Raw genomic sequence first — 27,680 nt, forward strand, 5'->3', positions numbered from 1 at the left:
TCTTACACTTATTACTCACACAACATAAAATGACAAACACTACAAACATCAAAACAGCGTTAAGAATATATAAAGCCATTGCTTGTTGATTATGTGGTGTTGGCAGACAAGGGGCGCCGCATCCCAGTGTCAGCAGCTTCTGTAAAAACTGCTGCTTTTGGCGGGGGGGGGGCGGTCCGAGAGTGCAGTGCCGGGCTCGGCCGCAGTCGGGTAAGAGACTTAAGACTTTCTTAGTTTTCTCATTAGCATTATCATAAGCAAGCATATCAAGAAATTTAACTTTCATTTCATCATTTAAGTCAGGATTACCATTAATAGCGGCATGTAGTTTAGCAATAAATTTTGGATAGGGCTCCGTGGGCCCCTGTCTTACTCCTGTAAATGCTGGTGCTGCTTTTTCATCATGTACGGCTAAAACCATTTTTAGGGCTAATTCTTGGGTTAAGCGTAACACTTCCAGTTGAAACCCTCCTTGCCAATCTGGGTTGGCAAAAGGACCTGCACCCGTCAGCATTTGAGCTTGCCCCCCATATAGAGGGTCTCCTTGCTGACGGGGTGTGGCTGCCGCAGCGTCGCAAATCACTTGCCAACATTGGAAAAATTGTAATTGTTGGAAAGCTGTTAGTAAGGTTTGTATAATCATGCGCACATCATACGGAGTTAATAAATGTGCTGTAAAAATGTGCTGAATTACTGAATTAGTATATGGTGATTTTAACCCATATTGTGTTACAGCTAATTTTGCCTCCTTAATCACTTTCCAATCTCAGGCTTCCCACTCATTGCCCTGTGGGGTTACTGTTACCAGAAACGTCATTGGTCCCAGCTCGTTAAACTGCCCCTCTATTATTGCATCCCGAATAACTCCCCGCCATCGATGTGCTGGATTACCATTACCACCCGCGTCTCCCAGTGCCCCCCCTCCCATTTGAGCCGACGATGGCAGCAGCCCGATTGCCACTGTTGCACAGATGGAATGCATTGCAATATCAGACTTTGTTACTACTTCTTAATTAAATTGAATTCCTTGCTTAAAACAGAGCATGTTAAAAAGAGAATATAGAACACTAATATTCATGCAGTGTTTCCCCAACCTCTTAAGTTAGTGTCACAATAACTCAGCTTTTTTGCTGCTTCTTGTTACCTGTTCCTGATACTAAATTCTCTAGATAACAAAACATCAGACTTTTTTCTCTCTCCATAAGCTGCAATGTCCATGAGTTATTTTCTCAGACTTTGCCATATTTTTCTCTTACATTTCTTTTATGTTCTCAGCTACATTTCCATGATCAAGTACTAAATAGCAGAAAAATTATACAAATATATTAAATTTGGTGTATATTATATCTTAGTGTTGTAATTATGTAAATGTTCCTCAACAGTTATTAAAGTTTGAATCAAATCTTCTGTTTCCATTCTCCACTAACTTTTGAAGGTGGTAACATTTGCTTGTAAATGGGTGATGCTAAAAACAGGATACAAAAAATATTTTTGAGACTGTTTGGAAAAGTCAAAAGTTATTAAAAAGATTAAAAAGATAATTAAAAACATTTAGTAAAAAGAATGTGATGTACTGTTTTCCAGCAGTGGTAGATTTTAAAAGCACTTTTCAATGCACAAGTGACTTTATATTCAGCAGTGATTTTTCACACATTTTTCTGGGAAATTTTTGTCCATACAAATCTGACTATGATTACAGTGAGCATGGCAGATGACTTTTCATCTCATGTGGCTTTTAAGCATCTCAAAGGTCACTCCTATGCTTGACATGTTGTATGAGGACAATCAGCCTCTGATGGTAGTTGCTGAAAATTCTGCATTTCTGCCTACAGAGAGAACCAGAAGTGGCTGCTGAGGTTGACATTGTCAGGTCACCCTGGCACCCAGCTACATATTCATTCTCATCCCACACTGCAGTGTTGGGAGCTACTGTCATCACTAGTCCTGTGAACTGCTCTTGAAGTTTCCCCCTTTTGCAGCAGTCTGAGGCATATGGTGTTTTGTGGCTCTTGGCTATGTGAAGATTTTCTTATGATGTGGCTTATAAAATCAGGAAGGATTGTCTCTCAGGATACAGAAGACCAAAAGTCAATTTTATTATACTGGAAAATAGTGTTTTATGTTTGAAATCTTCATATGATTGCATCAGTGCAGTATGTATACTATTCCAATCTACTTAGTTGATAAAATAATGTTTTAACTATATATCATTCCAAAGCTTCTGTGTTACACTTGTATATCTGGACTCTTGTCAGCACCAGCTGCTGAATATAAAAGCAGAGGAAAACAGGCTGATTGCCCAGTAGAGAAAAAATATGGTACAAAGAATGAAGGAATTATTGGGATTTTTTTGTGTTTTTTTTCTTTTTTTAAGTCTAAGGTATTTCTAATTACATATATATAATTCTGATATCTACCTTTTGTTAGAGTACTTGATGGGCACAAAGTCACAACAGTTTAATCATGCATAGTAAATTATGCCAGAAACAGCTGTGAATGGATATTAAGCTCTTTCTCCCTTACAAGTATCCGTAGCCTGATCACACTGCCCTTCTAGCGTCTCGACCGAGGGGCTGCAGCTTAAGTGGACAAACCGCCTGTGCTGCCCTGCTGGGCCCCCAACCGCCCGCACTGTCGTTGCCCTTTGGTTACTCTGCTCTTTAACAAACAAGAGCAATAGGCACCGCGTTCAGTGGCGAGAAGCCGAGAGGCAGAGCGGTTGCCCTAGGGACACAGTCCACAGGTGCGAGCGAGGGATGTCCATCCTTCAACAATCACAGCCCCCTGCGGGGCTGCACGGCACCCATCGCCTGCGGCTCCCGTTCCCGGAAGCTAATCGTGTTCTCCCTCCTAGCTGAGGAACGGGAGCAGTAGCGCCTCTTCCCTCACTAGCTGCCAGTCACAGGGCGTCACCAAGGAACGGTGAAGGCCCAGATTGGTTGACGGGGAGAAGTGAGTCTGGCGTTGATTCGTTGGCTCCGCTCATGTGATGCTGGTGGGGTCGTGACTTCTGCAGTGGTGGAAGGGCTCGGTTTGCTAGGTAGGTAGGTCTTGTGTATGGTGCGGTGCAGTTGGTGGTGATTGTACCCTAGGAGCGTCATCGCTGGGGTGGGATGTGGCTACTCTCCGTAGTTTCTTGCCCACTCACGAGGGAGCTGGGACGTAGGGAGCTAGCAGCGGCAGGTAGGCCCCGCGAGCTGATTTACCTGTGGGCTAGGCACACTCGATGCAGCTCGCGCTTCTGAGGGTGTGGCGGTGGCGGGAACAGTCTGGGGTGCTTCTTGCCTGGTGGCGGCCCTGCCTTGGCGTGGCTGGTAGTGCAGTGGGTGTGAAGTCTTGCACCCGTCCGAGCGGCTGCCGTTGGGTCCAGGCCCGGGACCCTGTGTTGGGTCGAGTGGGACCCCGGGTATGGGAGGCCCGGGCTCGGCGGCATCCTCGGGGATGAAGGGAGGGAAAGGGCCAAGTCAGTTCGGTTCCTGCTGTGCCTCCCCCTGCCAGTACCCGGGGTGCCTGGCCTTAGAGCTGCAGCTCTCTTGCTTTGCTCCTGGTATACCAAGGCACACCAGCTGGGCTATAACTGCCGCGGGAAGGGGGGGAGCACCCCAGTCACCACTTGAAGCTTTATGATGTGTGGCTCCTTTCAAATAAATGGGGAAATAAGCTCCCGTTTTTCCTCTAGCAATGCTGTACAGCTTAGAGACTTTCTTAACTTCGAATATAGATTTGGAGGCTGTGTAAATAGGGACTTTGGTTTTACTGTGTCAACTTTCTCATTCATGTGTCTTTTTTGAATCTGCTATAAGTAAACATGTTTTCTGTTCATGGGTTTTGGTATTTAAGAATACCAAAGGCTGACATGTTTGATATGCAAGGGCAAAAGATACAGAAAGGCATTAAAGATACCTTTTTGTGTTGAAAGTGACTCATCCCTTGTGAACATCTGTGTGTGTGGTTTGTTGTTTTTTTTCTATTTTGATACAAGTTAGACTGTTTCCTGACCTTCTAATGCATTGAGAAAGAATATCTTCCAGATACTTGATGTAACTTTTCCCCACTTTGTAACAAACCTACATAATGCGACTTGGATATTCTGCTATATCTTAATGTGCTTTCTTTTAACAAGTTGTTGCCCAGGTTTTTCTTACATTACACCTGGAACTTTTTGATTTAAGGTCAAAAGAATTCACTGGATGTTAAGTTAGTTATTGCACACATTGTTATATATAATAAAGGTATATTGTCCAGAAAAGAAATGACTGATATGTCTTGCTATATGTGTGTTAGCCTTTGGAAAGCTCAAAAAGGTGGAAAGTTTATACTTCTAAACAGCTTGCAGACAAAGCAAATTGTAATTAATAGATATACCATAGGTTGAGTTACCATAATGATTATTGTTGGTGAGATGCATATGTTGTGTATTTCTCTTTTTATAAATTCCTTTTTAATGTGTTTGTAGCAGACTATCAGTCCTGTTAAAAGTTTAGAGTAAACCTTTGTGGAATGTTAACCCCAAAAGAGTTGAGCTTTCAAAGAAGATACTACTTTGAAGGAAAAGATTGTCATATATACAAGGTTACTTTTAAACTGAGCAAAGGCTTCATTAATTATCACCAAGATCCTTCCCTGCTTTCCTACAACTATAACTTCTTGTCACAACTGAATCTTTCAAAAGAAGGTGGTTCTTCAGTTGATATTTGGATTCTCAGTGTATAAAGCAATCAGCTGCCACTTATTGATGTTTTTTGAGCTGCCTGTCAGCAGGGTGAAAGAAGGTATGTTGTTTTCTCTGCCTGAAGCTGGCAGCAAGCCTAGAGTTGCTCCATACAAGGATGGATTAGCTGCATGAGGTCATCACTTCATAGGGAGGAGTCTTTTTCAGTGTGTGGGAAGTGGGTCTAGGAAAAGGAAGAGGAATTCTTTTGCGGGGGGGGGGGGGGGGAAGGAGCAGCAGCAAGAGAAGAAAGCTTATGCTCATTCCAGCAGAAAGTAAACTGCTATGTGCTTTTATCTTAAGAGAAAAGACTTTCCACTTAATACTGTCTTAATTATAGTGTTGATTTATTTACATTATAAAAAAATTGTATTAGAAAACTTAAGGCAGGATTATCATGCAGGGGAGACATGGGAATTGTTGAGTATTCACCACTTCATTAAGGAATAAAAAAGATCTAAAATACTGTGTATGTAAATATGCTGCAAGTTTCTGCTCTGTAACATTTGCATTAGGCCACTGCAGCATTTCTGAAGAAAGATTTATTTTTGAAAACTTTTGTTAATAGTGAAGCAATGGAATTCTTAGCTTTGTTTCCAGGGGCTGAGAAAAGATAGTTAACCTTAAGAGCTTCATGTGTGTGATGGTACGCGGTATATAGAAAGTTTTGGAAGTAGTTCTTAGAAAGCAGCAAGGGTGCTTCTAAAATGTCTTTGTTTTAATCTACTTAATGTGATGGGGAATTTGGATTTTTGTCATCTCTTATCAAATCATATTTCAGGGTATGACTTCAAAATTTTTTTAATATTATGGTTTTGGAAGCTATGTTAACATGAGGAGCTGAAATGTTAAGAAATTAAGCCTAAGCATCAAAATAAATGTCCACAATTAAGACCTAATGAAAAATCAATTATCTTTCAAGTAGGGGCAACCTGTGAAGAGTTTGTGATTTGTTTAGCATTATGTAAGCTCTTCAGCAGAAGCAGAAATACAATTTAAACTGCATTAATCACAAGTCCTTTTTTTCCCCTGAAATTCCCTGTAGAGAAAATGGGAGACATTGACAAACAAAAACTGTCCCTTCTTACATATGTGATAGTATAGTTCTTAGTGAAGAATGGTGTGTTTGTCTGTGTGCAGAGAGGAGAAAATATAGTTTGTCTGTGTTAAGTGTCTCCAATCAGTAATTTAATTTAGTAAATGGATTTTTCAGGTAGGGGCATCTTACCACATGCAATTCTTGAACATTTGCTTAAAGATCATCTTTAGGTGTTAGTGGTAACATGCTTTTCACTTTCATGAGTCTGAACCTGAAAAGGGAGAAGAAAATGTTCCTGTCCAGTGGTGTTCTGATGTTTCTACCTGGCTTGTATTTGTGATAGGATTGGAGCCAAATTTACCATAATGCTTTCCTTTTGTAATTTTTTGCTGGTGTAGGCTTTCTCTTACATAATTGAATCTTGGTCTTTGGAACTGTTCTGCTGATCAAGGATGCCAATTAAACTCAGACACCAGAATGAAAAGAGTAGGCTGATTTTACTGTTAATAATTAAAGGATATAACCAAGTAATACAGAAAATAAGCAATAAGAAAAATACAGAATAGTACACTTAATTGTTGCTACATACAGTTAAGCAAGGTAATGCACCTAATCATTACTACATGATGGGGAGAATAGTGATTAAGGAAGATCCAGCACCCCTTGCATACGTTACCAACATCCAGACCCGCAGGCGCTGGGCAGCCCCGGTTACAGCGAGGATTTGTTGAGCCTTTCCCAGCAAGTGGGAAATCCTACGCGGTGCGTCCACCCGTAGGTGAGGCACCCAAAGTCGCTGTGAGTGGGCCCAGCTTTATGTACCAAAAATCAGCAAGTCAGAATAACTGGCACCTTTGTTTTGAGTGGAAACATCTGGTTTCATCCTCCTGTTGGATTCCACCCAAAGCCTGGCCAGGGCTTGTGTGGAGAACCAAGGGAGTGTCTAACAAGGCCAACACTTGGGTTCTCAGCCTTGAACAAGGCTGAACAAGGGAGGTTGGATACATTCTCTCAGCATTTCATCCTCACTACTGATTACATTTTGTCTAAGCTATGTCTTTCACTAGTGAGCATACATATTTTTTTAATGATCAGATACTAATTAATAAATGCTAATGGTAATACAGATTTTACTAATTAGCAGATACTAATAATGGATAACATTTGGTTGTGAGGTTCATCTAGAGGTCAACTTTGTTTCAAGGCCTATTATTCAGGCCCTAGCACTACAGGAACTTCTCATAAGTTTTTTTTTTTTGTATCTGCTATTAAAAATGTAGTGAATTATGTAATGCTTTTAGCCTGCTGCATTTTTTATCCTTTTGTATTTGCTTGCATAGCTGTTGTTTCTTTACAGTGACTGAATGTAAGCATCAATTAGTCTTTCCTATTATTGGTTATGAAGAGTGGAAATTTTGTATTTGTATTAAGCAGCACTTAGTTTCTAGACTGTCACTAAGTAACCAGAAAGGTTACTTAGTGCTAAATAATGTCTTCTTGAATAGGAACTAAAATTATTTCATCGTAAGATCTTTTTAAAATGTTATGTCCATACCATTATAAGTAATTTGTTTTAAATAATGGAGATCTGCAAAACAGTTTTCCTTACCCTTACATAGTGTGTCTGTTTCTCTCTTTTTAATTTGTGTCTTTTTTTTTTTTTGCAAGGGCATATGGCCAAACAAATATAGAATGCTTTGTCTAAAAATTTAATTTTAAACTGGTATGAAATTTTATGTGAATGCTTATGTTGGTCTGGATGTAGCTTATATAGATTAGCTTGTAATTACAAGCTATATGCAAAGCGCATTTTTCACACACATGTAAAAATGTATTAAACCCACAGCAAAGCCCACACAACTTCAAAGATTCAGTCTTCTTTCTCAGTTTACTTCACCTAGACTATAGTCAGAGTTGCAGCTTGAATTTTGAATGTTTTGAGAAATTTCAGTGTCTTGTTAAGTCACTTTCTCAAGTTGCCACTTGTTTCCCTACGGTCTATTGAAAATAGTTACTAAGTTTGTATTTCTCATATCATATCTCTTGTTCTCCCATGCTTCTCACTTCCTTATTAATGGGCTTCCTTTTTGTTTTATCAAGTGTCAATTTCACAAATAAATGAATTTATCTAGTTCTCCTAATATAATGCACTGTTTCATAAGAAAAGAAATTCTAAGAACTTTAAAAAAAAAAAAAGAATTATCTTTGGTTGCATGTGTATAGACAATTATTTCTTCCCTCAATTTTGTGTATGAAGTCATAGCATAATACTACTTGCAGTAATTGAGACATCTTTGATCTTTCTATTTCTTTCAAATATCTTCTCTTTTTTTTTTTTCTAAAATATATCTTCTGGTAATAATCTGAAAATGCAAAGGAATTTATCCAAATTTATTTTTTGTGATGTATTCTACAATACATGTTGAAATAAAATAAAAATGATGTATTTGGTCTGCTTTTCTTTCACAGAGTTTCTAGAAAACAAAAGTATATTTTAGAAAGTGGAAGTCAGAAGTAGCTTTAGGTATAAAGAGAAGTATACTAAGGATAATTTCTTGGGGAAAAATTTTTAAGGTGTATAAGCTATGCTTTGCAGGAAAATCTTCCTGAAAATAAGTTGATTTATTTATTCTTGGGTAGACTGATATTTCAGACTAGTTTTGAAATGATTGGGCTATCTTTATATTACCACTGTGGATGTCTATTAATGCAGTAGCTCTATGGAAACATTAAGTCAGTGAAGGCTACTTTATATTACATACAATTAGCCTCAAATGCATGTATAGATTAATATTCTGAATGTTCTGTTAGTGTAAACAAATGATAGGTAAAGCATGCATTTTAAGTTTCATGGTCTTTTTTTGTACATTTCAGGAGTAGATCTTATACTAAGAAATTTCAATTATTTAATAGTCTAATTTTTATTTGGGGTGTGGATGGAGGGGTAAGAATGACTTCTTTGCTTTAATGGAATATGACTATTATAAGCCTCACATTCAGAAATTGAGATGGACTGTCTAGTAAATTGACCACCTGTTGTAAAGTGGTTACTAAAGCCTTGAATTTGAGCATTTTTTCCTCCTGAATACAAGTCATCTTCCTTTTCTGTTTTTGCAGTATTCTTAATGTTTAGAGTAGGGCTGCAAAATGTGTCATACTAAGCAATTTGGAGCCCATGTAGCATGGGAATTGATAGCAGGTCAAGAGTAAGTATGAGTCTCTTGGCAAATAATTCCCATTCCATATACTGCCTTCTTGAGGGTCCACGTATATACTGTGCTTCCCTGTTCTGAATTTAACTGGAGGCCAGGCTTGCTTCTGGTTTATCAGATGCCTATCTTGGCCTGGAAAGTTCTAAATATGAAGGCTGTTATTCACATTATAAACTATAAGTTTTAACTGGTGATTATGGATCCATCATTATTTTAAGATTAATAGTCACATTCTGGGATATAGTTCATGGCAACATATAAAATTCCTGAGCCAGAAGTTATTACAAGGGTAGGAGAGTATCCTGGGAAAGTATTGCTATATACATGCTTTGTTCATCCCTACTCTGCCAATTACCAAAAGCAACTGAGACACAGGATACAGGACTGCAGACTGCATGCACCTTTGATCTGATCCAGTATTGCCGTCATCATGTGTCAGGGATAGATTGCAATCTTTAGGTGTAGATTGGATGTGAAAAGTACTGTTTTCAGAGCTGTTGCTGGAATCCAGGAAGACTACTAATGCTGGAATATTGGCTCTATTTGCTGAAGGCAATGTTACAGTATTGAAGAATTATGTGGCTGTCATTGCAGTTCTTTCATTGATGTACTGACAAAACTTATCGTTCCTCTTTTTTTGAGGAAGATTTTATTTCTAATATCTTTCACACTTACTTTCTACTCCAGTGCAGAAAATACAGAAAAAATCTTTGTGTCTCAAATTTCCCATATTTCATACTGGTTCCACAGCAAATCTTTTCTGGATTTAGATTTTGCTTTGGATTTCTCAATTTTACCACTAGCCTGTGGTAGTAAAATCTGTCTGGGAATCTGTCTTGCATGTTCAGTGCTACCATTATAATGTTGTGTGGAGAAGCAAAAAATGGGACTACTAATATTTCTTACCTAATCCGGTAACTGAATGTGGGGAAGTACAAGAATGAACAAGCCACAAATAACAGCCAGGCTTGTGAAACAGCATATCCTGTTGCCATGGTTGGAAACAGAGCACTAGCCTAAATGGCCTGACCCAGTGTAGTGGTTTAGTCCCTGTCGGGGTCTGAGACCACGCGACTGCTGCCCCTCCCCCACAAAGGGAGTGAAATACAAAGCCCAGGGCTGAGATAAGGAAAGGTTTAATACAACAATGCAATAGCAACACAACAAACAACAACAATAACAGTAATAACAATGAACAGAGCAAGGTATGTACTGATACAGCAGTGAGAGCACCGGCTGCGCCAACCACGCGATCACCAATTCTTCCCGTGCTCTGGCCCCTGGTCAGCATGGTATATGAATAACCCAGCTAGAGCTTCCCCCCACTGCTGGGGAAACTTAACCCTATCCTGGCTAAACCAGGACACCCAGTAGGGCGGCTATCAAGCCATCTGTGTGTACCAAGCAAGGGAATATCAAACCTGAGAAAATACCCATATGTATTGATGCCAGATATTGTTTCTTTGAATGCTGGCCTTTTGAAATGCACTTGTGCTTTTTAAGAGTACTCTAACTACAGATTGCATAGACCATGTCTATTAATTTATTTGGTAATTCTTCTTACAGTTTTGGCTTCAAGTAAGTGACAGTGTGATCTGTACTGGCTTCACTTGATTTCTATATATAATTAAAAGTATTGGTTTTTAGGCTATAGACGGTTAAGTGGGTTAGATCTTGATACTTGTTTACCACTTCTTTGCCTCTGCAATATTGGAGCATTTGAGATTAGCTGAATTTGGCTACTGCCATAAAGGACAATAAATACATTAGCAACAAGAGGGCTAGGGAAAATCCATCCTTTATTGGATGCAGGGATATAGTGACAAAGGATGAGGAAAAGGCTGAGTTACTTAATGCCTTCTTTGCCTCAGTCTTTAATAGTAAGACCAATTGTTCTTGGGGTACCCAGCCCCCTGAGCTGGAAGACAGGGATGGGGAGCAGAATGAAGCCCCCATAATCCAAGGGGAAATGGTTAGCGACCTGCTACACCACTTAGACACACAAGCCTATGGGGCCGGATGGGATCCACCCAAGGGTACTGAGGGAGCTGGCGGAAGTGCTCACCAAGCCACTTTCCATTGTTTCTCAGCAGTCCTGGCTAACCAGGGAGGTTCCAGTTTGTGGGAGTGTCAGCTCTGTGCAGCTGTGGGAGATTCAATATGTTAAGAGTCAAATCATGTGTTACTGGTAAATGATTAAGAGGCAAGTTGGCATTGGCCTGTCAGCCCTGCACAGCTGTGGGAGATTCAATACTTAAGAGCCAAATTGACATCAGCTGGTCAGCTCAGCCAGAGAGCTCTGGGGAGCTTGGTGAAGGTGGAGAGCTCTGCTCAGAGAACTCTGCTTGGTGAGCCAGGCAGGAGCTCTGTCCTGTGCTGGCTTGGAGAAGCGCCAGTTCTGCACCAGCCTGGAGAAGCAGGCCTTGGAAGAAAGATAAGTCAGCTTAGAGAAAGTATGGAACTGTTTTTGGGAGAGAGGGTTGATGACTGTCTAGTTACTGATTTGCTTATCATGAAGTAAGAGTTAAGGTAGTGAGAGCATAAGTATGTACCATTGTAATAATAAAGGATTTTCCTTCTGCACTTCGATGGAGAGTCTGTGCCATACCAGTTGACTGGAGGTTAGCAGATGTGATGCCCATCTACGAGAAGGGTTGGAAGGAGGATCCAGGGAACTACAGGCCTGTCAACCTGACCTTGGTGCCAGGGAAGGTTATGGAGCAGATTATCTTGAGTGCCATCATGTACAGGACACCCAGGTGATCAGGCCTAGTCAGCATGGGTTTATGAAAGGCAGGTCCTGCTTGACTAACCTGATCTCCTTCTATGACAAGGTGACTCGCTTAGTGGATGAGGGAAAGGCTGTGGATGTTGTTTACCTGGACTTTAGTAAGGCCTTTGACACCATTTCCCACAGCATTCTCCTGGAGAAACTGGCTGCTCATGGCTTGGATGGGCGTACTCTTCACTGGGTAAAAAAACTGGCTGGATGGCCGGGCCCAGAGAGTTGTGGTGAACGGAGTTAAATCCAGTTGGTGGCCGGTCACAAGTGCTGTTCCTCAGGGCTCAGTACTGGGGCCAGTTCTGTTCAATATCTTTATCAATGATCTGGACAAGGGGATCGAGTGCACCCTTAAGTTTGCAGATGACACCCAGTTGGGTGGGAGTGTTGATCTGCTCAAGGGTAGGGAGGCTCTGCAGAGAGACCTGGACACGCTGGAGCGATGGGCCAAGGCCAATTGTATGAGATTCTACAAGGCTCAGTGCCGGGTCCTGCACTTGAGTCACAACAACCCCATGCAATGCTACAGGCTTAGGGAGGAGTGGCTGGAAAGCTGCCCAGCGGAAAAAGACCCAGGGGTGTTGGTCGACAGCCGGCTGAATATGAGCCAGCAGTGTGCCCAGGTAGCCAAGAAGGCCAACAGCATCCTGGCTTGTGTCAGAAATAGCGTGACCAGCAGGACTAGGGAAGTGATCATCCTTTTGAACTGGCACTGGTGAGGTCGCACCTCGAATAATGTGTTCAGTTTTGGGCCCCTCACTACAAGGAAGATATTGAGGTGCTGGAGCGACAAAGCTGGTGAAGGGTCTAGGGAACAAATCTTATGAGAAGCGGCTGAGGGAACTGTGGTTGTTTAGCCTGGAGCAAAGGAGGCTCAGGGAAGACCTTATTGCACTCTATGACTCCCTGAAAGGAGGTTGTAGCAAGGTCAGTGTCAGTCTCTTTTCCCAAGTACCAAGTGATAGGACAAGAGGAAACAGCCTCAAGTTGCACCAGGGGAGGTTTAGATTGGATATTAGGAAGAAAATACCTTCACTGAAAGGGTTGTCACGCTCTGGGACAGGCTGCCTGTGTGCCCTGGTTTTGGCTGGGATAGAGTTAATTTTCTTTCTTAGTAGCTAGAATAGTGCTGTGTTTTAGATTCAGTATGGGATTTAGTATGAGAAGAATGTTGATAATAATACACTGCGTTTTCAGTTGTTGCTAAGAGATCAAGGACTTCTCAGCTCCCCATGTCTTGCCCATGTGGAGGTGTACAAGAAGCTGGGAGGGAGCACAGCCAGAGAACGGGACCCAAATTAGCCAATGGAATATTCTATATTATGTAATGTCATGCTCAGGATATAAAGGAGAGTCAGCCAGAAAGGAGGGGGTTCTCTCTCGCTTCCAGGCTTGTGATTTAGGGATCTTTGTTCTCTTTGGGATCGCTAGCTGGGAGCGGGCTGGGTACCGGTCAGCAGGTGGTGAGCAATCGCAGTGTGTACTACCCATTTGTACTTCCTATTATTGTTATTGTTTTATTTCGAATATTAAACTGTTTTTATCTCAACCTACAAGTCTCCTTACCTTGACCACTCCAATTCTGTCCCCCATCCCTTGGGACGGGGAGTGAGTGGCTGTGTGGTGTTTGGCTGCTGGCTGGGTTTAAACCAAGACACCAGGGAAGTGGTTCAGTCGCCATCCCTGGAGGTATTTAAGAGGTGTAGACATGGCGCTTAGGGACAGGGTTTAGTGGTGGACTTGGCAGCGTTAGGTTTACAGTGGACTTGATTTTAAAGGTCTTTTCCAACCTAAATGTTTCTATGATTCTAATTTCTGTATTGAACATTGTCTGAATTTACACAGGAGAAGTACTAAGACTGGCTTGCCCAGTTGTGAATCATCAGCTCTGAAACTTTATTCTTGTTAGACTTAAAGAATTAAAATTGTATCTCTTGCAAAACAAATTTTTGTTATGCTGCTTCTGTTGTGAATGGAATGATTTAAAACAAATATCAGAGTCCAGTATGTATATGTTTTTTTTGTCAATGTATCCAGGCATCTAATAGTGTAATCTGAAAACCTTCATTAAGTAACAATTAGATTGGAGATTTAGCAGACTAAAGTGAGATATTATTGGATCTTTTGTTCTACTGATTTACTATGAGTCAGTAAAATCTGACTGAAATATCATATGCTGAGAATATTTCTTCCCTCCCTTGTCCTCCTGTCTTTCAGTAAAAGATGAAGTCAGCACTTTACTAGTAGCACAGGGCCAGACTTTATCCTGAGATTCAGTTCCATTCTCTTCTGATTCTGAAATGTAAGAAAGTAGCTTATAACTCTGAAGTGCGGTAGGAGAAAAATTAGCTTAGTCAGAAAAGTAGATATGAATCTAAAGTGTGTCAAAAAAATCACAAATAAAGCACCAGTCATGTTAATCAGGGTCTTAAAATTTTTTTTCTTTCATCTTACTAAATTTTTTTTTTGCAAGACTGTACCTAAACTTTAACTGTAAAAATATTAGCATTAATACAGCTAATGACAGAGACAATCCTTTATAAATAGAGCCAATATAAATTTAGTGTTGCTATTTATGACAGAGCTCTTAACCATCAGTAAGAATTCTGAATATAATATGATGTTTTTGAAGTTAAGAGTATATGAAAGCTTGTGACGGCAAGATCTAAGGTTACTAATATAACCTTCATTTGTTTCTATTGTGTACATGCATAACAACACAATGCTATTTTTCTTTATAAGGTCATGGTTTCTTTACATACCATATCTGGTGTTCTGAGAATAAATAAGTAGTGAATGAGGCTTATTTCAGTAACTTTTTGGAAGAGCTAACAGGCAGGAAACTGCAGGAAAAGAAGGAATGATTTTGGGAGTAAGGCTACTCTGGAGATAAAGTAATTATGCTGTTATAACCATGATGTATCATATTGGACAAAACATACATGAAAATTTGCCTATGTGATGACTGTTCTTCATTACCTGATAGCTTTTAAGTTGTAGATTCTGTTTTGCAGGAATTTTGTGTGTTAACTGAAGCCAATTACATCTTTGTTCTAGAGGTTTAATATGTTAAAAATGTTGGGCGCTCTGAAAAGTCTGTCTTTAAGCCTTGCAAATAAGGTATCCAGTATTAGCTGGTACAATGTTGATGTGAATTTCTGTGTCTTGGTTATCTGTATAAAATAAGAGTATTAGTCCTGCTTCACCTCTTGGACTGTTAGGAAGATAAATCTATTAATGCTTGTAAAGCACTCAGCTAATTTAAGTGGCAATGCAAAGCTGATGATGAAATTAATACTTTTGTGTTCAAAAGAACTAAGGCTTGTCTGGAGTGCAGGAATTGGTGAAAAAGCACTGCACCAGGGTATGTTTGTACTGCGGTCTAGAGCTGTAATTGTAGTTTATGTAAGTTTATCTGACCAAGTTTGAAGCTGTTTAGTATGGGGATATATTTTAGATGGATACACAGTAAATAGGTTTTGCCCTGTGGGCTGAACTCCATGTAAGTTTGGAAATTGCTCGTATATGTGGACTCAACTCTTCTGTGATGTGACTGCATGCATAGCAGTATCAGAAGCAGGTGTTTTAAAGCTAGCTCAGACATGTCTTTGACTTGCAGTTGTGCTGTAGGATTTCATACAGTAATATTCAATATTTCTTATCTGATTATTAAATGATGTTCATTTTAAGCAATGAGATGGAGCTGCTTTAGGGGGAAATGGTATGAAATTAAGGACTCTCTTATGTGTGTATCTGTTGTGGTTTAACCCCAGTGGGCAACTAAGCCACACACAGCTGCTTGCTCACTCCCCTCTGGTGGGATGGGGGAGAGAGACAATCAGAAGAGTAAAAGTGAGAAAACTCATAGGTTGAGATAAAGACAGTTTAATAGGGAAAGCAAAAGCTGTGTGCATAAGCAAAGCAAAACAATGAATTTATTTACTACTTCCCATTGGCAGGCAGGTGCTCAGCCATCTCCAGGAAAGCAGGACTTCATCATGCATAACGGTTACTCGGGAAGACAAATGCAATTACTCACCACCTTCCAAAAGCAGACCAATGTCCAGGCAGTTTCTGAGCACAGGTTACTGTGGAAAGACTACTCCCCGTTTTTACTGCTGAACATCATGACATATGGCATGGAACGTATCCCTTTGGTCAGTTTGGTTCAGCTACCCTAGCTGTGTCCCCTCCCAACTTCTTGCCCAGCCCCAGCCTACTCACTGGTGGAGCAGTGTGAGAAACAGAGAAGGCCTTGACACTGTGGAAGTACTGTTTAGCAATAGCTAAAACATCAGTGTGTTATCAACACTGTTTTGGTCACAAATCGAAACATAGCACCATACAGGCTGCTGTGAAGAAAATTAACTATCCCAGCCAGACCCAGTACATGTAGGTACTATTATACTACTATATTTTACAGATGGGAAACTGGAGGATACAAACTGAGATTAAGCTGACAATTCAAAGTAACATGGAGGACCTGAGATATCTTCAAGTCATAGGTTGGTGTTTGAAATTGTTTTGACTTTCCTTTCAGTTGGTTTCCAAGTGGTATATAAGGTAATGCTTAATCTTATATGTTATTTCAGAATTTAGGAATTAATAGTTGCCCTTTGTAACACAAGGTTTTTCTTTTGATATGTTTCTCATTAATCTTCTATTTTCAGATGTGGTGAAGACACTATCTTGTCACCTGTGCAGTATAGAGTGCCTTAAAAAATGGGGTTTGGAAGTGACCTGAAGTATTCTCATGATGCTTTATTAAAACTACAAGACTGGGAACTACGACTGCTGGAAACAGTGAAGAAATTTATGGTTATGCGAGTAAAAAGTGATAAGGAATATGCTTCCACTTTACAAAATCTTTGTAATCAAATAGATAAAGAGAGTACTTGCCAACTGGATTATATCAGCAATGTGTCCAAGGTAAGAAAATCCTTACAAATCAACAGGGTTTTGTTTTTTCATTAGTTTGGTTTTTTTTGTAAGTAACAAAGTCCAGCAATTTTTTTTTTATTTTTCAGTGACCTACTAAAATGTGTTACAATAAATATTTTTCTCCTGGCCACTTTGTGAAGTGACTCTGTCTTATTCTGTCTACTTTATTTAGAGGAAAATGGGAAAGATCGTATAGGGAATAACTGGCTCAGTTCAAAATAGTGTTTCTGTTTGATTCCTGTTGATTCAGCCTCTTGAGAATTACTGTTGCCAAAGTGTTTAAAATAAGCTCCTTTTAGTCCCTCAGTGGAATAAGCAAAAGTAAAGCTCTGGTCTTGCTTTAAGAACAAAAAACTAAACCAGGATCCTGAATTTTGAACTTCAGTATTTTAGGTTCCTGAGTTGTCTGCTGTTTTGTTTAGCATGCTCTGTTTTCAAAACATAGTAAGCTTTTATTATAAAACAGTTAAATGGGAACTATTGTTTGTTATAGAATTTGTGGCAGAAATAGAAAAATGCTGAGAAACCAAGGCAAAGCGTAGCATTCGAACTGTTATTTACACCATAGTATATTTTTGTGAAAACAAAGCATTAATTCAGGATGTTTCTCATAATTGTAGATTTGTTTAAACATAGTTTCATACCCAATTTAAAATAACTGTCTTGACTTCTTATGAAGGTAAGGCTGTCCTCCCCCTAAATGATTAATCATCACATTTAGAGGAAGTACAGTGAAGGTAAAGATGACTTAAACTTCCCTATTTCACTTTTTAGTAAGCTTCACTCCTGACTTGGATTCCTTCCTGACTAGAGAAAACAATTCTGTTTTAATGGCTTATTCAATTATTGGCCCTTTTGCTGTAGCAGTGGATACACAGTCACTTCAGTGTGGCATAAATCCTGATCTCCTACTCTGCAGGAAAACATCTTTTTCAGTCTGGTTGTTTTAGACAAAGCAGTTCTTATCTGGCTTCTGGAGTTGCTGCTTGAATGCTAGCCTTTTATGTATGAACATGGCATATAGTATATCATGCTCATAGGAGTAGGAACATAACTATTCCTTGTGCATCAGTCTAGATTTATACTGGGTTAAAGTAGTGGTTTGTGTGATTTGAAAGCTACACTGGTATAGCTAGCCTGTTTCAGCTGTCCCAAAAGTATAAACAGAGTGTTTAGCTTAAATTCCATCCCTCCCCGGTAATTATTGTATTTTTAAATTGACACTCTACCTGTTTTCATATGTGGGTTTTAATGGTGTATTTTGGTGTATTTGGAATGGTTTTCACCTAGTTATGTTTTTCATGTACAGTTTGTTATAGGTTTTATCATCTAAGCTGTGATGACTTTGGTACCGATTCAGACGTTTTCTGCTTACTGGCAGAAGTCAGATATCTTCTTTGGAATCCATCAGTATAAAATATATGGCATAGAAAACTCTGTATCCATATAGTTCCATATAGATTTATTGATATGATTAATCTTGCTACTGCTACCCCAGTAGATTTGCTCTTATGTGCTAACAAAACTGTCTTGCAGTTATTTTTAGGCAGTGAAACTGAGAGTGACTTAGGCTAGAACAATAAAGGAGCATAGATATTGGAGTATTCAGCATTGCAATCTTTAAGCTTTGTGGCTAGCTCAGTCTAGCACAATTTATGCCAGTAATATGGGTGTCCTTTCTGTGAGCAAATAATTAAAAAAAAAAAAAATCTTAAGCCATTTTCTCCTTGGATTGCAGAGAGGCATCTGTGTCATATTTTAAAAATTTGTTTTAGACATTGGCACCTAAGTTGTTCTTTCATGAGTTTTTAGCCCCCCTCCCCTCATCTTCTGAGGAGGTATCACGTTCTTCAAACTGTACCCTCGATCTATGTACATCTTTGTGCAACAGTAAAAATATTCATAATCTTTTGTATGGGCTTGCCTTGAAATTTCACTGTCAATGTAGATTTTAAGGTTGTGCAGCAATATGTTGTCTTACTGATTTTTGGCAATTAAAATGTCAGGATTATTGTTTTGCTTTACTGACATTGTTCTAATTTACTTTGCTATTTCATGATACTTCTTCCTGAGAAGAGCGGTTTTACAGAACCGAAATCTGACCAAATATTTTTCAGTGTAAGTCTAGTATCTTACATTTCCCAACATTTGAAAAACTGTCCCTATATATTCAATTTTTGGTGTTATGTGACATCAAAAAAACCCCTAATATTGCTAATCTTTTATGTTTTTATTTTTTTAAGTGTACAGCAAGAGTGAGTAATTGGAGATGGGTTTTTTTGAAAATATGTCTTTTTTTTAATGAAGAGGCAGTAAACTTGTTGGAAGGCACAGTGGCAGCATCTACTAATGCTAGAACAGTATTTTTAAGTGCTTTCCATAAGCTTTTTTCTGTGTGTATGTCTAAAAACTCACCTGTTAAACAGAACAATATTTTATTTTGTTGCTTTTGACAGATTGTGGTTTTGTGTGTGGTGGGTTTTTTTTTTTTTGGAAAGGTAATGCTTTGCCTCATTTGCTATCTGTCCCTTAGCTAGCTTTTTTTCTTTTAAATAGCTTTTGCTATAAAACTAATAAAATGTAATCATACAAAACACTGAAATCTTGTTTTAGCCAGTATTTTCTCAGTGTGGAAAGAGATGTAAGGAATCAAGAATGTGTGGATTAATTTTTTTTTATTGGAAAGACAATTTTTCACTACATATATGACTTATTTGGGTTTATTTAGCTAATTGTAAGCTGAGAATTTCTTTAGAGTACCTGTTCTGTTTGAAAAAAGCATTTGCTGGGCTTTTCAGGATTGGTTGAAACTATTTGTTTCATCAGTAATAAATCAGTCAGAGAAGGCAAAAATCTTACAGTTCTGCCTCTAGGGGTTCTCTTGTGAACTCATTCCTATAATAAAGGTGTTTATGATAAAAACAACACTACACAACTTCGAAATATGTCTTTTGATGTCATTTGGAAAGTGTTCTGTAGTGAAAGGATTAAACAGTTTTCAGATAAAGCCAGGAAGCTTTAGGTCCTGACCTTTTAGAGTATTACTTTTTAAGCAGTCTGAGACAGCTCTGTGTCAGTCCATGGAATGTGTGTGAGCTAAAGGAAATGTTAAAGATAGTTTAATAAGTATGCAGGGATTATCTGGTTTTCATTTTAATCTCTAAAATCCCCTATGACTATTAGTATAGTCATGTAGAGATGGAAATATATGTGATGGGGTGACCTCAGTCAGCAGCAAAGTGCCACAAAGCTGCTTACTTGCTCCCCCCACCCCTCAGGGATAGGGGAAGAGAACAAGAACAGCAAAGGTAAGAAAACTTATAGGTCAAGATAAAGATAGCCTAATAAGCAAAGGAAAGAGAAAAAGGGGAGGGAGGGAGGCAGGCAGGCAAGCGATGCAAAGGCAGTCACTCACCACCTCACACAAGCAGACTGATGTCCAGCCAGTCTGAGCAATGACTACTTTCCCAAAAATCCCCCTCTCCTTGGGTTTTTATTGCAGATCATGATGTTGTATGGTATGGAATATCTCTCTTGGTCAATTTGGGTCAGCTGTTCTGGTTGTGTCCCCTCCCAACTTCTTGCATACTCCCAACCTACTTGCTGTGGGGGAAAAGAGTGTGAAAGAGAGAAGGCCTTGATACTGTGCAAGCACTGTTCAACAATAGCTGAAACATTGGTGTTAACAACACTGTTCTGGTCAAAAATCTAAAACACAGCACCATATGGGTTGCTATGAAAAAAAGTTAACTTCATCCCAGCCAGACCCAGTATAATACATGTTTATAATTAGATGTAAGAAAACCCCAAACGTATGAAATGAATACATTTTTGAAGGTTTGATGATTTAAGGTTAATTTGTATCTTTAGGAAGAACAAGATTTTAAAAACAGCATATCAGCTGCCTTCAAAAACTGGTAATTATATTGCAAATAGCCGTTATGCAATTTCAAATGTAGCATAGCAGTCTGTTAGTGAATTACCTCTTAGGAATCCTATACTGTTCCCATCAACAAAGTGTAACAGTATTCTTTAGGGTATGAAATACTTTTCTTTCATCTGAACTTTAATTTCAGGTCCATGTATGTTGTACATTGGAAATATTTCTTCACATTGCAGTTCATCCTTTATGCAAGGTTTAAAGCCACAGTATATTTTGCTGTCCTGAAAACTGACTGACAGAATGTCCAAGGAAGTTATTAAAATAAGGGTACAGAAAATGTTCAGTTACTATGACAAATGAGTAATCTGTTAGCACCTTATGTTTTGCCACTGATGGACTGAACACTGATGATATCAATTAATATGGAGCAGCTGATGAATACTATCCTCTTAAGCAATTGCAACTCAAATGCATATTACTGTGAAATATTTAGATAAAGGCAAAAAAGTCAGCTTGAAGAGAGGAACTGTGATTAGGAAATGAGAACAAAGAACATGAGGATGTGATTGTCAAAGGTGTTGAGGATATAATCCAGAAAAGGCTGTACAGCTTTCATGGATGTTCAGAAGTACTAAATCAGTGCTGAAATGTGACCATGCAATATTATGTTTTTGTCTCTGATACTTTTTTAATGAACAAGTTCAAGGGATGATTTTGCTATAGCAGGAAGAACTTTTTCAGAAGATCTCAAGTTTCAGGTACCTTAAAAAGAAAAATAAAATTACTAAATTGTTTTAAACAGCAATGCATTTCCTCCACAGTTCCTGTTCATTTGGTTATTTGTAAGCCAAAGTAACTAACTGTTTTTCTGCCTTTGTTTTTTAATAGTCTTGGTTGCTCATGGTGCAGCAAACAGAACAACTGAGTAAAATAATGAAGACACATGCAGAGGATCTTAATTCTGGGCCTTTGCATAGGCTTACAATGATGATCAAAGATAAGCAGCAAGTGAAGAAGAGTTATGTAGGTGTTCATCAACAAATTGAAGCAGAGATGTACAAGGTATTTTATTCAATTATGTCTTATAGATTTATTATAGTTTAGAAAATTAAGGGTGATTTTTAATTCTTCTGGTTTTGTGCTATGGTACAAGTGATGGTCTGTGATATGTAGACTGTGTCTAGTTTCAATTTTCAATATTTCCTCCACATTTTCTCTCTCATCCTAGCTGACAAGGCAGAGATTGAAAATGTTCTTCTATATGAATTTATTTGGACAGATATATAGTGGGCTGACCCCAGCCAGCAGCTAAGCACCATGCAGCTACTCGTTCCCTCTGCCCCTAGTAGGATGGGGGAGAGAACAGAAAAAGCAAAAGCAGGAAAACTTGTGGGTCAAGATAAAGGCAGCTTAAGTGGTGGTGTAGAAACAAGTAATGCAAAGGTGATCATTCGCTATTTCCCACCATTAGACTGATGCCTAGCCAGTCTCTGAGCATTGACTACCTCCCCCAAATACCCCTCCCTTCAGTTTTCATTGCTGAGCATCATGTTATATGGCATGTAATAGCCCTTTGGTCAGTTGGGTCACCTGTCCTGGTTGTGTCCCCTCCCAACTTCTTGCCCACCCCTAGCCTACTCATCAGTGGGGCAGAGTGAGAAACAGAGAAGGCCTTGATGCTGTTAAAGCATTGTTCAGCTAAAACACCGGTGTGTTAACAGCATTTCTAGTCACATGGGGTATCAGGTGGGCAGAGGGGCAGTGCTGGTATTTGGGATGACCTATGAGTGTAGGAGTGTGTGTTTCTATTAATGAGTGCCAACTGGACTAGCCAGTGAGTAGGAGACCTGTGGAGTGGGTAGGAGGGCTCAAGATACAGGCCAGGCTATTGGAGTGTGGTGGGTTGACCTTGGCCGCCGCTCCTTCCTCTTCACGTGCTTTCCCTGCTCTGACATGGGGTCCCTCCCATGAGATACAGCCCTTCAATAATTGCTCCCATGTGGGTCATTCCCACAGGCTGCAGTTCATCAAGAACTGCTGCAGCATGGGCCCATACCATGGGGTACAGTCCTTCAGGAATAGAATGTTCCAGTGTGGGTCCCCCACAGGCCACAGTTCTTGCCAGGAGCCTGCTCCAGTGTGGGTGCCTCTCTGGAGGCTGCAGCTTCCTTGAGGGTATGTCTGTCTGCTTCGGCATGGGGTCCTCCACTGGCTGTAGTGTGGATATATGCTCTGATATGGTCTTCCATGGGCTGCAGGGGGACAACCTGCTTCACCATGGTCTTTACCACAGGCTGCAGTGCCTGGAGCACCTCCTCCCTCTCCTCCTTCACTGACTTTAGTATCTGAAGGTTTTTTTCTCACATGTTTTTTTCTCACTGCCCTCTCTCACAGCTGCTGTGCAGTGATTTTTACCCTTTCTTAAATATGTTATCACAGAGGCACCGCCTGTGTTGCAGATTGGCTTAGCTTTGGTCAGTAATGGGTCTCTTTTGGAGCTGGATGGATCTGGCTCTGTCTGACTTGGGGGCAGCCCCAGTCTCTTCTCACAGAAGCTACCCATGCCATGTAAACCCAATACATGGAGGGACAGAGGGGCTGTGTGCTCATCAAGGGATCTGTGAATGTGCTTGTGAATTGTGTGGTGTGCGTGCACTTTCACTGGTGACGTTCAGTCCTTACCAGCTGCAGAGGAGGAAGGGGACTTGGTTGTCTGTGCTTGTTTTGTGCGAGTCCTGGCTGTTAAAGGCAGTACCTTGTCTGTGGCAGTCTGTGTAGCCCTCTGCGTGTGTCTGGGATGCACGCTCAGCTTTGCCACTGGTTGTACTTGCAAATAGAAAAGCAGCAGCCACATCCATCAGCCTGGGATGGAGATCCCCAGGTCTTTGGGCTGAGCTCCAGTGGCTTGGCAGAAGGAATCCCTGGGCTCTGAAGCTGGTGGAGGCGGTGGCCACTTAGAACATCCCTTAATATCTTTGGGGATCAGAGTTTTAAAAACTTCTGTTAATGAGTGCTCCTTACTGTCGAGAATGTTTTGGGTGGAAGTGGGATTCTAGTCCCTATTCTAAAATATATATCAAGTGTAAACCAAATATTAAGTCTTCAGGTAGAGCTGTTCAGGACCTTTTCTGTTAGTAGTTGAATAAAAACTGATGTCAGTCATCCTGCTGATGTTGAGAATTGCTGTGTCTAGGCAGTGAAGCTGACAGGAATCAGTTTCATTCAGGTGCTCTGGGGAAAGGTTAGTTGCAACTGTCAAAAATCAGGTCTGAAAAAAAAATCACTCTGAAAGCTCTACTGAGAGATGGAAAAGCATTGTTTCTTTCTTCCAATGACGTGGTTGGTGTTGAGGTGGAGATTTAGAATAGTGTATACAACTTTTTCATCTAGTGCGATTCTAATAAGTATCTTTTGGTGCTTTTTCCTTTTTACTTGATTAAAATGTACTAAAGTTTATGATATAAACTATGTTTCCTAAACATTTGTTGTTAACACTACTGCACTGATGCAAATAGGGAAACTGTTTCAGGCCTCAGTTTCATCCCTTACATGTATTTGTTTTGGCTTTAATAGAACAGGTGTGGTGGTTTGACCTTGGCTAAATGCCAGGTACCCACCAAGTCTCTCTATCACTTCCCCCCCCCCCCCCCCTTTTTTCTCAACAGGGCAAAAAGGGGAAAGAAAATAAGATAGGAAAAAAAACAACCCTTGTGGATAAAACAACAGCAGTTTTAATGTAAGCAAAGCGAAGTCCCTGCACGGAAGCAAAAAGCAAACAGATTTATTCTCTACTTCCCATGAACAGGCGATGTCGGGCCTTCTCAGGAAGCAGGGCTCCCATACGCGGAGGGGTTGCCTCGGAGGACCAAGGGTGACCCCACCCCCTTCCTCCTTTCTCCCAGCTTTATACTGAGCAGACGTCAGATGGTCTGGAATATCCCTTTGGTCAGTTGGGGTCAGCTGTCCTGGTTGTGTCCCCTCCCAAGATCTTGCCCACCCCGTCCCACTGTGGGGGGGGAAATGTCAGAAAGAGCCTTGGTGCTGTGTAAGCACTACTCAGCAGTAGCCACACCACCAGTGTGCTATCAACACCCTGCCAGCTCCCAACATAAAACACAGCACCATGAGGGCTGCTGCAGGGGAAAACCAATTCTGGCTCAGCCAGACCCAGTACAGTCTCCACCCCTTATTCCATACCATTTACGTCATGCCCAGGTCCCACATAACACTCATTTATCCATTCCGTAAGCTTTCTTCACTCCTCCAGATGTTCAGTGACTTGGCTCCCATCTGTCAAGATGGATGTTCAGGACAGAGCAGTATGTTTGACTGTTGGACTCCAGCACCGGCTAGGTTTGGGTCATCATTGCACGTATCTGGTTCACTCTTCGTCGTTCCTACTTCCTCCATCACTTCCTGCAACATACAACTCAGCCCACAGATTATTTCCCCCCCAAGGTTAAATCTCCTTGAGGCACACACTGAGTAGCCCCATCCTCCCGCATTACCCACCAAGTACATCCAGGTCCCTGAGCAAAAACAATCCCACGAGTGGGCTTGCCTTTTCCCAAGGGAGGAGCAACCCACACTGCCTTCCCCAGCCATTTCCCCGTGTGTACTACAGGGACCTTATCTCCTCCCACAGTATGAAGGGGTTTTGTTTGGGCAGGACCAGGACGGTTAACAGATCCTCTGGTGTTAATTAGCCAAGTGGCTTCTGCTAAATTTATATCCCAGTGTTTCCATCCCCCATTGTCCAATGCTCTCAACATAGTCTTCAACAGTCCATTGTATCTTTCAATCTTTCCAGACGCTTGTGGGTAATAAGGGATGTGATACACCCACTCAATGCCGTGTTTCTTTGCCCAGGAGTTTATGAGATTATTTCGAAAATGGGTCCCATTGTCTGATTCAATTCTTTCAGGAGTACCATGTCGCCATAAAATTTGCCTTTCAAGACCTAAGATGGTATTTCGGGCAGTGGCATGATTTACAGGGTACGTCTCAAGCCAACCAGTAGTTGCTTCCACCATGGTGAGTATGTAGCGCTTGCCTTGGCGTGTTCGTGGCAATGGTCCAATATAGTCCATTTGCCAGGCCTCACCATATCGAAAACTCAGCCATCGCCCTCTGTTCCAGGGAGACTTTACTCGTGTGGCTCGCTTGATTGCAGCACATGTTTCGCATTCATGAGTGACCTGTGAGATGGCCTCCATGGTCAGGTCCACCCCTCGATCACGAGCCCATCTGTACGTTGCATCTCTCCCGAGATGCCCGGATGTTTCATGGGCCCATCGAGCTACAAATAGCTCACCCTTGCGCTCCCAGTCCAGGTCCAGCTGAGCTACTTCAATTTTGGCAGCCTTGTCTACTTGCTCATTGTTTTGATGTTCTTCGGTGGCACGGCTTTTGGGCACGTGGGCATCTACATGACGTACCTTTAGAGCCACGTTTTCCACTCAGGCAGCGATGTCCTGCCACAGTGCAGCAGCCCAGATGGGTTTACCTCTGCGCTGCCAATTGGTCTTCTTCCACTCCTGTAGCCACCCCCACAGGGCGTTAGCCACCATCCAGGAGTCAGTGTAGAGATACAGTACTGGCCACTTTTCTCGTTCAGCAATCTTTAGGGCTAGTTGGATCGCTTTTACTTCTGCAAACTGACTTGACTCGCCCTCTCCTTCAGTGGCCTCAACGACTTGTCTTGTGGGATTCCACACAGCAGCTTTCCACTTTCGATGGTTTCCTACCACACGACAGGATCCATCAGTAAACAGAGCATACCGCCTTTCATCTTCTGGTAACTCGTTATATGGTGGTGCTTCTTGGGCACGAGCCACCTCCTCAGGCAGTGCTCCAAAATCTCTACCTTCTGGCCAGTCCATGATCTCTTCCAGGATTCCTGGACAGTTGGGTTTTCCCAGTCGAGCTCGTTGCGTGATTAACGCTACCCATTTACTCCAGGTAGCACTGGTTGCATGGTGTGTAGAAGGGATGTTTCCTTTGAACATCCAATGTAGTACAGGCAATCGTGGTGCCAAGAGGAGCTGTGCTTCTGTACCAACAACTTCGGAAGCGGCTCGAATCCCCTCATATGCTGCCAGTATCTCCTTTTCAGTTGGAGTGTAGTGGGCTTCTGATCCTCGATATCCCTGGCTCCAAAATCCTAATGGTCGACCCCGAGTTTCACCTGGTATCTTCTGCCAGAGGCTCCATGTGAGGCCATGCTCCCCAGTTGATGTGTAAAGCACACTTTGCACAGCTGGTCCTGTCCGAACAGGCCCAAGAGCTACTGCCCGAGCTATCTCCTGTTTGATGTGCTCAAAGGCTTGTTGTTGCTCAAGACCCCACTCAAAATGGTTCTTCTTTCGGGTTACTTGATAGAGAGGGCTCACCAGCTGACTGTAACCTGGAATGTGCATCCTCCAAAATCCCACAAGTCCTAAGAAAGCTTGTGTTTCCTTCTTGTTGGTCGGTGGAGACATAGCTGCTATCTTGTTGACAACCTCCATAGGCACATGACGGCATCCATCTTGCCATTTTATTCCCAAGAACTGAATCTCCTGTGCTGGTCCCTTGACCTGGCTTTTCTTTATGGCAAACCCAGCTCTCAGAAGAATCTCAATTACTCTTTGTCCTTTCTTGAACACTTCTTCTGCCTTGTTGCCCCACACAATGATGTCATCGATGTACTGTAGATGTTCAGGGGCATCACCCTTTTCCAGTGCAGTTTGAATTAGTCCATGACAAATAGTGGGGCTGTGCTTCCACCCCTGGGGTAGTCGATTCCAGGTATATTGGACACCCCTCCACGTGAAGGCAAACTGTGGCCTGCACTCTTCTGCCAAAGGAATTGAAAAGAATGCATTGGCGATGTCGATTGTGGCGTACCACTTGGCTGCCTTTGACTCCAGTTCATATTGGAGCTCTAACATATCTGGTACAGCAGCACTCAGTGGTGGCGTCACTTCGTTCAGGCCACGATAGTCTACTGTTAACCTCCACCCTTCATCAGACTTTCGCACTGGCCATATTGGGCTATTAAAAGGCGAAGGTGTCTTACTGATGACACCTTGGGTCTCCAGTTGACGGATCAGTTCTTGGATGGGAGCCAG

The 27,680-nt window shown here is 41.2% G+C and overlaps 1 protein-coding gene across 4 annotated transcripts in view; it reads left to right on the forward strand.

Moving 5' to 3' along the window:
- The first annotated feature begins 3,004 nt into the window (after positions 1–3,004).
- The window catches only part of LOC141917798 (tyrosine-protein kinase Fer-like), a 216,578-nt gene continuing 191,902 nt past the window's right edge, over positions 3,005–27,680 (forward strand). For 3 of the 4 annotated variants that reach the window (XR_012621465.1, XM_074811323.1, XM_074811325.1), the window contains exons 1-3: positions 16,171–16,249; positions 16,415–16,673; positions 21,457–21,630. Coding sequence is in view for 3 of the 4 variants with exons in the window: in XM_074811323.1 (XP_074667424.1) it covers positions 16,467–16,673; positions 21,457–21,630 (381 nt within the window). In the remaining variant the exon portion in view is untranslated. Of the gene's footprint in view, positions 3,041–16,170; positions 16,250–16,414; positions 16,674–21,456; positions 21,631–27,680 lie in introns of those variants that run through there. The other variant, XM_074811324.1, reaches the window with a different exon arrangement.

The sequence above is a fragment of the Strix aluco genome, chromosome W (genome assembly GCF_031877795.1).
Source record: "Strix aluco isolate bStrAlu1 chromosome W, bStrAlu1.hap1, whole genome shotgun sequence".
NCBI classification, from domain to species: Eukaryota; Metazoa; Chordata; class Aves; order Strigiformes; family Strigidae; genus Strix; species Strix aluco.